This window comes from Cricetulus griseus, chromosome 3, assembly GCF_003668045.3.
Source record: "Cricetulus griseus strain 17A/GY chromosome 3, alternate assembly CriGri-PICRH-1.0, whole genome shotgun sequence".
Classification (NCBI taxonomy): Eukaryota; Metazoa; Chordata; class Mammalia; order Rodentia; family Cricetidae; genus Cricetulus; species Cricetulus griseus.
In genome coordinates, this window is record NC_048596.1 from 51295195 (window position 1) to 51306035 (window position 10841).

The 10841-nt window shown below is 43.8% G+C and overlaps 1 protein-coding gene across 1 annotated transcript; it reads left to right on the forward strand.

The window, feature by feature from the left end:
* The first annotated feature begins 2302 nt into the window (after nt 1–2302).
* On the forward strand, nt 2303–8766 carry Polr2g (RNA polymerase II subunit G). Its single transcript, XM_027408362.2, has 8 exons — nt 2303–2464; nt 2591–2700; nt 3953–4112; nt 7220–7270; nt 7347–7412; nt 7491–7562; nt 8323–8356; nt 8546–8766. Exons 1-8 carry the CDS (start codon nt 2363–2365, stop codon nt 8557–8559), a joined length of 609 nt encoding a protein of 202 aa, XP_027264163.1. The 5' UTR covers nt 2303–2362; the 3' UTR covers nt 8560–8766.
* Nucleotides 8767–10841: the final 2075 nt, after the last annotated feature.

The window sequence follows — 10841 nt, forward strand, 5'->3', positions numbered from 1 at the left end:
CTTAGATTCACAGAAGAAAGGGCTGTACAGTAGGTGATATCTGTCTCTTGTCGGCCCTGGCAAATGCGTGTTACACAAGGTTTTCAGGAGTGTGCAGGACCCTGCCACTCAACACCAAGCAACACTTTGTGACATGTAGTTCCAGAACTTCAGAAGCAAAGCCAGGAGAATTGTCAAAAGCTCAGGGCAAGCCCAGTCTATAAAGCAAATCCCAGGCTATATAATATGACCCTGTTCCCCCAAAAGAATGACAGTAAGCCCAGTGCATGCCTCCTGTTCCAGAACTCTTCTTGTAGACCAGGATGGCCTTGAAATCAGAGATTTGTTTGTTTCTGCTTTCTGAGTGCTGGCATTAAAGGAGTGTGCCACCAACACCCGGAGAGTAATCTTAATTTCTCTCACTGTTGCCTGCATGTATGTCTGCACACCACAAGGGTTCAGTGTCCATTAAGGGCAGAGAAGGCATTGGATACTTGGGACTGAAGTTATAAGGGGTTGAGCCACCATGTTTGTTCTGGGAATCAAACCTGGATCCTTTGAAAGATTAACCAGTTCTCTTAACTGTTGAGCAATCTCTCCCAACTACCTAGCCTTTATTTTTACTTTATGTGCATGGGTGTTCTGCCTGCATGTATCTGTGTGTGCCACTTGCATGCAGTGCTGAAGGAAGCCAGAAGAGGGTGTCAGATGCCCTGGAATTAGAGTTGTGAGCCACCTTGTGGGTGTTGGGAATTGAACTCTGGACTTCTGCAAGAGTTGCAAGTGTTCTAAACTACTGAGCTATTTCTTCAGCCCCTAAAATAAAATTAAAAGCATAACATTTTCTTTAAATGTGTGCATAAATTATATACATACATACATACACATACACACACATACATGCACAGCACACGGGTACCTAGTGCCCAAGGAAGTCAGAAGAGGGCATCTGACTGATCTCTTGGAATTATAGTTACAATTGACTATGAGCTGGGAATCAAACCTGGGTCTTCTGTAAGTTCAACAAATGTTCTTTTTCATTTGTTTGTTTTTCCAATTTATTATGTATTGTTCTTCCTGTCAGTGAGGGTCCGAAGAGGGCAACAGATATATATCGTTATAGATGGTTGTAAATCACTATGTTGTTGCTAGGAATTGAACTTAGGACCTCTGGAAGAACAACCAGTGTTCTTAGCCTCTGAACAATCTCTCCAGCCCTGTTTTTGTTTTTCAAGACGGTGTTTCTCTGGCTGCCCTGGAACTCACTTTGTAGACTAGGGTGACTTTGAACACACATAGTTCTGCCTGTCTCAGCCTCCTCAGTGCTGGGACCCAAGACAAGTGCCACCACCTCCTAGGGCAACAAATGTTTTTTGCACCAAGCCATCTCTCCAGTCCTGCAAAATCAATTTATTTTTAAGTTACATTTTTTATTTTTGGTGGGGAAGGAGGTGTCCTGGGGAGGTCAGAGGTCTTGTGGGAATCGTTCGCCTCTTCCACCAAGTAGGTCTCAGGGATTGAACTCAACTTGGCATGCTGGACAAGACCTTTACCCTCAAAGACATTTCCCAGACCTGCAAAATTAAAATGTAAAACCAGGCGGTGGTGGCACACTTTAATCCCAGTACTTGGGAGATAGAGAAATGCGGAACTCTGTGAGTTCCAGGTCAGTCCGGTCTACGAAGCAGGTTCCAGGACAGCCCTAGCTGTTACAAAGGGAATCCCCTGTTTTAAAAACACTAAATAATTGCCTGGCGGTGGTGGTGCATGCCTTTAGTCCCAGCACTCGGGAGGCAGAGGCAGGCGGATCTCTGTGAGTTCCAGACCAGCCTGGTCTACAAGAGCTAGTTCCAAGACAGCCTCCAAAGCCACAGAGAAACCCTGTCTCGAAAAACCAAAAAAAAAAAAAAAAAAAACCCACTAAATAATAAATAAGTAAATAAAAGACACAGCGTTTCTCTGTGTAGCTTTGGAGGCTGTCCTGGATCTCGCTCTGTAGACCAGGCTGGCCTTGAACTCACAGATACCCGCCTGCCTCTGCCTCCCGAGTGCTGGGACTAAAGGCGTGCGCCCAGGTTCTTGTTTTGAGATAGTCTTGGTTGTCCTGGAACTCACTGTGTACACCAGGGCAGCCTTGAACTCACAGAGATATGTCAGCCTCTGCTGGGTTTACAGGGGTGCAGCACCAAGCCACGCCTATAATAAACTACGTTTGTGTTTGTTTGGCTGGTTTGGTTTTACCTAACAGTCTTTCTCTGTGTATTTCCTAGCTGTCCTCCAACTTGCTTTATGTAGATGAGAGAGAGCCCATAGAGGCCTCAGAGGCGGGGCTTCATGGATCCCCGCCCATGACGTCAAGGCTCGATCACATCCTCGGAAGCGAATGGGAAGCAGGGGTGGGACATCTGTAAGTGCTTCCGGTGAGGTTGCCAGTGCAGAGTTCGTGACTCCGCTGCCCCGACTTCTGCTGAAGATGTTTTATCATGTGAGCTGGACTCCCCGAGTGGCGGGGAGGGCAGGGGCAGGAGGAGCTTGGGGACCAGGAAGGGACGGCCAGTCGCCCTCTGTTCTCAGTGCTGCAGGCCTAGTCTACGTTCCCCTTTCTCTACAGATTTCCCTGGAGCACGAGATCCTGCTGCATCCACGCTACTTCGGTCCCAACTTACTCAACACGGTGAAGCAGAAGCTCTTTACCGAGGTGGAGGGCACCTGCACGGGGAAGTGAGTGTTGCTGTCACACCCACCGCGTTGTCGGCTGGATGCACGCTCGATGACTCAAGCCTGTAACCCCTGCCCAATCCCTCCTACTCGCAGGGCTTGTCATTCATTCTGAGGAACCCTTTCACCACTTGTGGCAGCCAGTTTTTGCCTGCTTTGGGCCCTCTGCAAAGTTGGATAACAAAATTTCCATCCGTTATGTGAGCTCAGGCAGTTATTGTACAAATGTTTTTGGTTTTTTTTGAGATCGCCCCCCTGTGTAAACCGGCCTGTCCGCTAACTGCCTGTCTCTCAGTGCTGGAATTAAAGGCTTGTGTCATCACCCTCCCAGCCTCATTTGTATTTTTTTTTTCTTTCTTTTTCGGTACAGGGAGGCTGTCTTGGCACTAGCTCTTGTAGACCAGGCTGGTCTTGAACTCTGAGATCCGTCTGCCTCTGCCTCCCGAGTGCTAGGATTAAAGGCATGCACCACCACCGCCCGGCTGTATTTTTATTTTTTTAAAAGATTTATTTATTTATTATGTTTACAACATTCTGCCTCCATGTATGCCTGCATGCCAGAAGAGTGCACCATATCACAGATGATTGTGAGCCATCATGTGGTTGCTGGGAATTGAATTCAGGACCACTGGAAGAGTAGTTAGTGTTCTTAACCTCTGAGCCATCTCTCCAGCCCCTGTATTTTTATTTTAAGATTTATTTATTATGTATACACAGTGCTCTGTTCTTCCTGCATGTACAGCTGCAGGCCAGAAGAGGGCACCAGATGTCATTATAGATGGTATGATGGTTGTGAGCCACCAAATGCTTCCTGGGAATTGAACTCAGGACCTCTAGAAGAGCAGACAATACTCTTAACCGCTGAGCCATCTCTCTAGCCCACCCCTGTTTGTAGTTTTTTGAAAAATCTGTTTTCACCGTGTTGTCTCGGGTTTGCCTGCATCTCCTGACCAATTGTCCTGCCTCAGTCTATTTAGTGCTGAGAAAATAGGTGTATGTCAACATGTCTAGCCCTTGTTGGACATTCACTGTACATTTACTGTACAATTAGGAGAACATCATTTGATCTTAACAGGTATTGATCTGTGTCCTGTCCTTGGTCATTGAGCTCTCTGAGCAGAGGTTTCATCACACACACACACACACACACACACACACACACACACACACACACACGTACATCACTCTCCTCTTGCTGATGACTTTTAGGAGGATCTTCACATGCAGTATCTGTGTTGCTTAATCCTTCTTGCAGGTATGGCTTTGTAATTGCTGTCACCACCATCGACAATATTGGTGCTGGTGTGATCCAGCCAGGCCGAGGTTTTGTTCTTTATCCAGTTAAGTACAAGGCTATTGTTTTCCGGCCCTTTAAAGGTGAGGTGGTGGATGCTGTGGTCACTCAGGTCAACAAGGTAAGAACATCCATAGAAAGGTTGTGGGGTGGTTCCTAAGGGCAGGGTTCAGTCCCTATTCTACATACTAATCATCTTAAATCTTTTGTTGTTGTTAAGTTTTATTTGTTTACTTATTTATTGAGGCAGGGTTTCTCTGTGTAGTTCTGGCTGTCCTGGAACTCTGTCTGTAGACCAGGCTGGCCTCAAACTCATAGAGATCAGCTGCCTCTGCCTCCTGAGTACTTGGATTAAAAGTGTGAGATACAATGCCTGGCCAATTTGTTTGATTTTTAATTATCTGTACTTGTGTTTTATCTGTGAGTAAGTATGTGCCCATGAATGCTGGTACCTTCAGAGGCTGCAAGGGTTTTGGGTTTCCTTGGAGCTGGATTGTGAGCCCCAGATATATGGGTGCTAAGAACTGAACTTGGGTCCTCTGCAAAAGCTGTATGCATTGTTATAGTTTTGGTTGTGAGCCAAACCTTTAGGGATTGAACCACTTCTTCAGTCCCTCAGGTCATTGTTTTGGCCCTTCAGTTTCCTTATCTGTCAAGTAATACTTCCCTTCTAACTTGGGGTCTTTCTAATTAAAGGTCACAATTACACTATGATAGAAGTCTTTATTGAGTAGTTACTGTGGGCTGATAATATGCAAATTCTACCCTTACTTTTTCTTTCCTCTCTTCCCTTATACCCATAACTGAGGATCAAACCCAGGGCCTTAAATTGCTAGGCAAAGCACTCTACCAAAGACTTTTGATTGTTTGCTTTTGTTTTTTCAAACAGGGTCTCAAACAGGCCTTGGCTGTCCCATAACTCACTTTGTAAAGATCAGGCTGGCCTCAAACATACAGAAATTTGCTTGCTTCTGTCTCCCAAGTGGTAGAATTAAAGGCTTGTGTCACCATGTCCCCCTCCCCCCCCTGCTTTTAAAGATTTTTTTTTTTTTTTTTTTTTTTTTTTTTGGTTTTTCGAGACAGGGTTTCTCTGTGGCTTTTGGAGGCTGTCCTCTAGCTCTTGTAGACCAGGTTGGTCTTGAACTCACAGAGATCCACCTGCCTCTACTTCCCAAGTGCTGGGATTAAAGGTGTGTGCCACCAACGCCCGGCCTCCTCTTAAAGATTTTTAAAAAGATTTATTTACATAGGCTCCAAAGCTACACAGAGAAACCCTGTCTCAAAAAACCAAAAAAAAAAAAAAGATTTATTTACTTATTATGTATATAGTATCCTGTCATCCTGTCTGCATATATGACTGCAGGCCAGAAGAGAGCATCAGATCTCTTTGCAGATGGTTGTGAGCTACCATGTGGTTGCTGGGAATTGAACTCAGGACCTCTGGAAGCTCAGTCAGTACACTTAACCTCTGAGCCATCTCTCAAACCCACACCATGCCCATTTTTGTTGTTGTTTAATGTATATGAGTGTTTTGTTTGCATGTGTGCCTGTGTACCATATGAAGGCCAGAAAGGGTGTTGAATCTCATGGAACTGGAGTTAACAGAAGGTTGGAAGCTCCTGAGTGGGTTCTGGGACTCAAATTTGGATCCTTTGGAACAACGAAGAGTGCTCTCAACCATTTGAGTCATTGCTCCAGTGTTCTCCCCAGCTCTTTTCAAAATAAAAGCTGAGGCTCGAAGACCGATTGGAAAGCTGAAGTACTATTGATGCAAGTTTTAATCTAGCCTGGCCTATAGAGATGAGGCTTGTTTCAAACAAATTGAGGATCTGGGACATTGTTCAGTGGGTAAAGTGCTTCCTGTGCAAGCATGAAGATCTGAGTTCTGATTCTCCAGTACCATTGTAAAATTCAGTCCCATGAGCTTGGAATCCTCCCTGCTTGGGAGGCTTAGACAGGGATTACAAGTTCAAGGCCTGCCTGGGCCATATATAAAGTAAGTGCAAGTTAGTGATACCCTGTCTTAAACTTGAAAGTTCAGTTATTTATTTATTTATTTATTTATTTAAAGATTTTATTTATTTATTATGTATACAACATTCTGCTTCCATGTATACCTACACTCCAGAAAAGGGCACCAGATCTCATAACAGATGGTTGTGAGCTACCATGTGGTTGCTGGGAATTGAACTCAGGACCTCAAGAAGAGTATTCAGTGCTCATAGCCTCTGAGCCATCTCTCCAGCTCCGAAAGTTTAGTTTTTTAAAAGTTAATGATTATAGCTTAGTGGTTTAGAACACTGGATACTTTTATAGAGGACCTGGGTGTGATTTCCAGCACCCACACATTGGCTGAGAGTCTTCTTTAACTCCAGTTCCATAGGATCTAACACCCTCTTCTCCCCTTCATGGGCATTGCAAACAGGCAGAATATTCACACACATAAAAATAATGAAAAATAAAATAAAAATGTAAAGATGTGGGATATTTGTACACTATGAAGATGGATTGCTGTGACTGGTGTAATAAAAACATGAATGGCCAATAGCTGGGCAGGGAAGATAGTTGGGATTTCTGGGGGAGAGAAGAGGAAGAGGCTGTAGACACTTAAATTATGCCAGCAATATGCCAACAAGACATGGAGGGAGTCTGACATACAGAATGAAAGGAAGGTAAAAAAAAACACATGGTAGAATGTAAATTAATAGAAATGGGTTAATTTAAGTTATAAGAGCTAATTAAAAACAAGCCTAAGCACTCGGGAGGCAGAGGCAGGCAGATCTCTGTGAGTTGGAGACCAGCCTGGTCTACAGAGCGAGTGCCAGGACAGGCTCCAAAGCTACACAGAGAAACCCTGTCATAAAAAACAAAACAAACAAACAAACAAAAAACAACAACAACAAATAAAAAACAAGCCTAAAAGCCAGGAAGTGGTGGCACATGCCTTCAATCCCAACACTTGGTTAGGCAGAGGCAGGTAGAGCTCTGAGTTCAAGACCAGCCTGGTGTATAGCACTAGTTCCAGGACAGCCAATGCTGTTACACAGAGAAACCCTGTCTCAAAAAAAAAAAAAAAAAAAAAAAAAGGAATAAAAGGTTGCAGTGTGAGAGAGAAATGAAAATCAATGCTGCAATCCAGACTGTTATAAAACAATATGATTAGAAATCAGATAAAGGTGGGAAAATTCGTCCCTGAAAGCCTTCGAAGTGTGATCATTTCCCTCCTAGGTTGGACTTTTCACAGAAATTGGGCCCATGTCCTGTTTCATCTCTCGACATGTAAGTCTGGGCCCACGGGGTGGGGCCAGGGACCACAGCAGTTGACGTGGTAATCCTTACGTCATTTTCCTTCTAGTCCATCCCATCAGAGATGGAGTTTGATCCAAACTCCAACCCACCTTGTTACAAGACAATGGATGAGGTGAGTGAGAGGAAAGAGGGTAAGACGTGCTGAGCCTGGGCCTTCGTATGCTTAAGTGCACGGTTCTCCATCCCACAGGACATTGTGATTCAGCAGGATGACGAGATCCGCTTGAAGATTGTGGGGACACGTGTGGACAAGAATGACATTGTGAGTGTCTTCCCTGACTTGTGGCCTGTTCTAGGCAGGCCTGGAGCTATTATTTGGTTGCTTGCTTGGTTGGTTTTTGGGATAGGATCTTGATGTTGTAGTCGAGACTTGCCTTGAACTTGTGCTCCTCCTGTCTCTGTTTTCCAAGTGGTAGGATTATAAATTGGCCAGTACTATCATTCCCAGCAAGAATTGCTGATTTCTTCTTTTCTTTTTAAAAAATTTACTGTGTTAGTTTTTTTTTTTGTTTGTTTGTTTTTCTCTCCCCGAGACAGGGTTTCTCTGTGGCTTTGGAGCCTGTCCTGGAACTAGCTCTTGTAGACCAGGCTGGTCTCGAACTCACAGAGATCCGCCTGCCTGCCTCTGCCTCCTGAGTGCTGGGACTAAAGGCGTGTGCCACCACCACTCAGCCAAGTTTTATTATTTTTAAAAAGCTTTATTTTTATTGTTTGTGTGGATGTACACACACACTCACCATAGTGTGACACTCAGTCAGCCTTCATGTTCTCTCCTGCTGCTGTATGTTCTGGGGATAGAACTCAGGTCATCAGGCTCATGCAGCAAGCTCCTTTACCATCTGAGCCATTTCACTGGCCCAAGAACTGTTTATTTCTTGCCATCCACAGTTGTTTGGGGTTTCTGTGCTATTTTTCCATGAGAAGGGGATGAGAGATAGAAGGCTTGGAATGAGGGTGGAGTGGGTAGAAGAAATCCATGCTTGCCGTGGCTTCACCTTCCCTTTTTACCATTCTTCCTACAGTTTGCTATTGGCTCTCTGATGGATGACTACTTGGGTGAGTGTCTGACATGGATACTGGGTCTATTACCTGGGTGTCTGTAGGATTAAATGTTCCAGTTGGAGACATAAGTTCTCATCCATTTCTCTTGGATGTCCAAGACATATGTCCTTGGGGTGGGAAATGTATGGTTTTGGCTGCTGGAGCGCTCAGTGTCTAACTGATTTGTCTTTCCTAATTCCATAGGCCTCGTGAGCTGAGTAAGGAGCCTCCAGCCTTTTTTGGTCCTGATTTAGAGAATGTGACTTTCCTACTTGGTATATTATCTAGATGTTCAGTCTAGACACTGTTAGAGAGGCAAGGAAGGTCCCTTGTCCCCAGAAGACTGTGGGTACTTTTTTGAACTGAGCTATTCTCAAACTTTTTACTGGGTTCTAACAATAAAAGGTCTTTGGTTCTCATGGAAATGTTGTCTTCGCTTGGTAGGAATAAGAGCTTTATTATTACCGTGTTATTTATTTGCATTCGAGATGGTTTCTCAAATAACCTATTCTAGCCTTGACCTACTGTGTATCCTAGGCTGGCTTTGAATTCCAAGTATAAGGATTTCTGGTATACAAGTCATTCCTGGTTTATTTTAAGGGCCATGGGGCCAGTAGCTCAAGGATTGCATCTTATGTAATATGGGTCCAATGTTAATTGTGTTGAGGTTCAGAAACTAAAGAGCTGATGTTGCTGGGTGTGGTGACTCAAGTCTTTAACATCAGCTCTAGAGAGGCAGAGACTCACATGTACAAGAGTTGCATGCCAGCTAGGGCTACACAGTGAGACCCTGTCTCAATAATAATAATGATAATAATAAAGTAAATAAATTAATAAATAAAAATCTGAAGCATCCAGAATGACGTCAGAATATGGTAAAAGAAAGGCGCTACAATGTGGTTCCCTTTCCCTCGTCTATCACAACTCCTGGACAAAGGTTCTGCAGTTTCTCATCATCCTTCATTTTATATTTAAAATGTTCTTAATTGGAACTGGATGTAAGCCCACTTGACATAGTGAGATTCTGCCTCAAAAAAACAAAACAAAACAAAATGGTCTTTTTTTTCTTCAAGACAGGGTTTCTCTGTGTAGTCCTAGCTGTCCCAGAACTTGTTCTTGTAGACCAGGCTGGCCTCAAACTGCCTCTGCCTCCCTTGTGCTGCCACCACTGCCCCGCTTAACAGAATGGTCTTAATTAAAATTTTATAAAATTGTAGTTTCATAGCCAGCAGTGATGGTGAATGCCTTTAATATCAGCACTTGGGAGGGAGAGGCAGGTAGCCAAGAATACAGAGACACTCTAAAAACAAAACACAAACAAAAACAAAGAACTTGTAGGTTCACATTGCTGTCCCCTCCCTTCTACCCCCCATTTGTTAGACAGGGTCTCACTGTATAGTTGTAGTTGACCTGGAACTCCCAGAGATTTGCCTGTTTCTGCCTTCTGAGCACTGAGATTAAAGACTGTGCTGTGTCTGGCTTTGATCAGTGCTAGAGAAGCCTGAAAGTTAGAATGTCTTTTTGTTGTTGTTGTTTTTAAGTATTTTTTTAAAGATGTGTGCCACCAATGCCCGGCAATTTTTAAGTATTTTTATTATCCTTTTTTTAAATGTTTGTTTGTGTGTGTCTGCAAGAGCCCAGGTGCCTTGCAGAGAGAACCAAGGTGTAGGATTCCCCTGGAGCTGAAGTTGGAGGTGGTTTTGAGCCACTGAAATGCAAGTTTGGGTAGAGTAGTAAGTGCTTTCAACTACTGAGGTATTTCTCCAGCCCCATGAAAGTTAGCACCTCTTGAATTGGCCCCAGGATAATCAAGAGTGCTTTCTGCCCAAAACATACAGATTACTTTAACACATATGTCACAGTAATTCCATGAAATACACTTATCATGCTTTATAACCTTGTGAAACTGATCAGAGAAGTGAACTAATGTGTCTAAGGGCACATAGCTAATGATACAATGGAACTGTGGATTTTTGGTGAGATAGGATCTCACATTGAAACCCAGGCTGGCTTTGAACAGATTCTCTTGCCCCATCTTCCCAAGGTTGTAATTATATAAATGCACCAACATGCCTAGTGAATGTCTGAAATAAAGCAATTTTTCTTCTTCTTTTTTTTTTTTTTTTTTTTTTTTTTTTTTTTTGAGACAGGGTTTCTCTGTGTAGCCTTGGTTATCCTGGAATTCACAGAGATCTGCCTGCTTCTGCCTCCCTAGTGCTTGGATTAAAAGTGTGCGGCTGCCACCGCCACCTGGTTGAAATAAAGCAATTTGATCTTTGCAAGCACTAGGTATCTGGGGAGTGAGAGGATACTTCTGTGCGGGGGACCATGTTGGCAAGCCAATGACACACTGACTGAATGTATTCACCAAAGACCAGACTGACAGAAATGGAAGATTTAACAGGAGACACCACCAACGCTGGAGGTGTGGGAATTCAAAGATTGCACCTGACATAATGTGTTCCCAGTGTTAGCTCTTTACAGGGTTTAATGGAAATTT

Bases quoted from the DNA above. Each gene is read 5' to 3' on its own strand.
- Polr2g (XM_027408362.2), top strand. From the start codon at position 2,363: ATGGGAAGCAGGGGTGGGACATCTGTAAGTGCTTCCGGTGAGGTTGCC. The intron at 2,465-2,590 runs GTGAGCTGGACT...CTTTCTCTACAG, and splicing joins TGCTGAAGATGTTTTATCAT to ATTTCCCTGGAGCACGAGAT. The intron at 7,271-7,346 runs GTAAGTCTGGGC...TTTTCCTTCTAG, and splicing joins CCTGTTTCATCTCTCGACAT to TCCATCCCATCAGAGATGGA.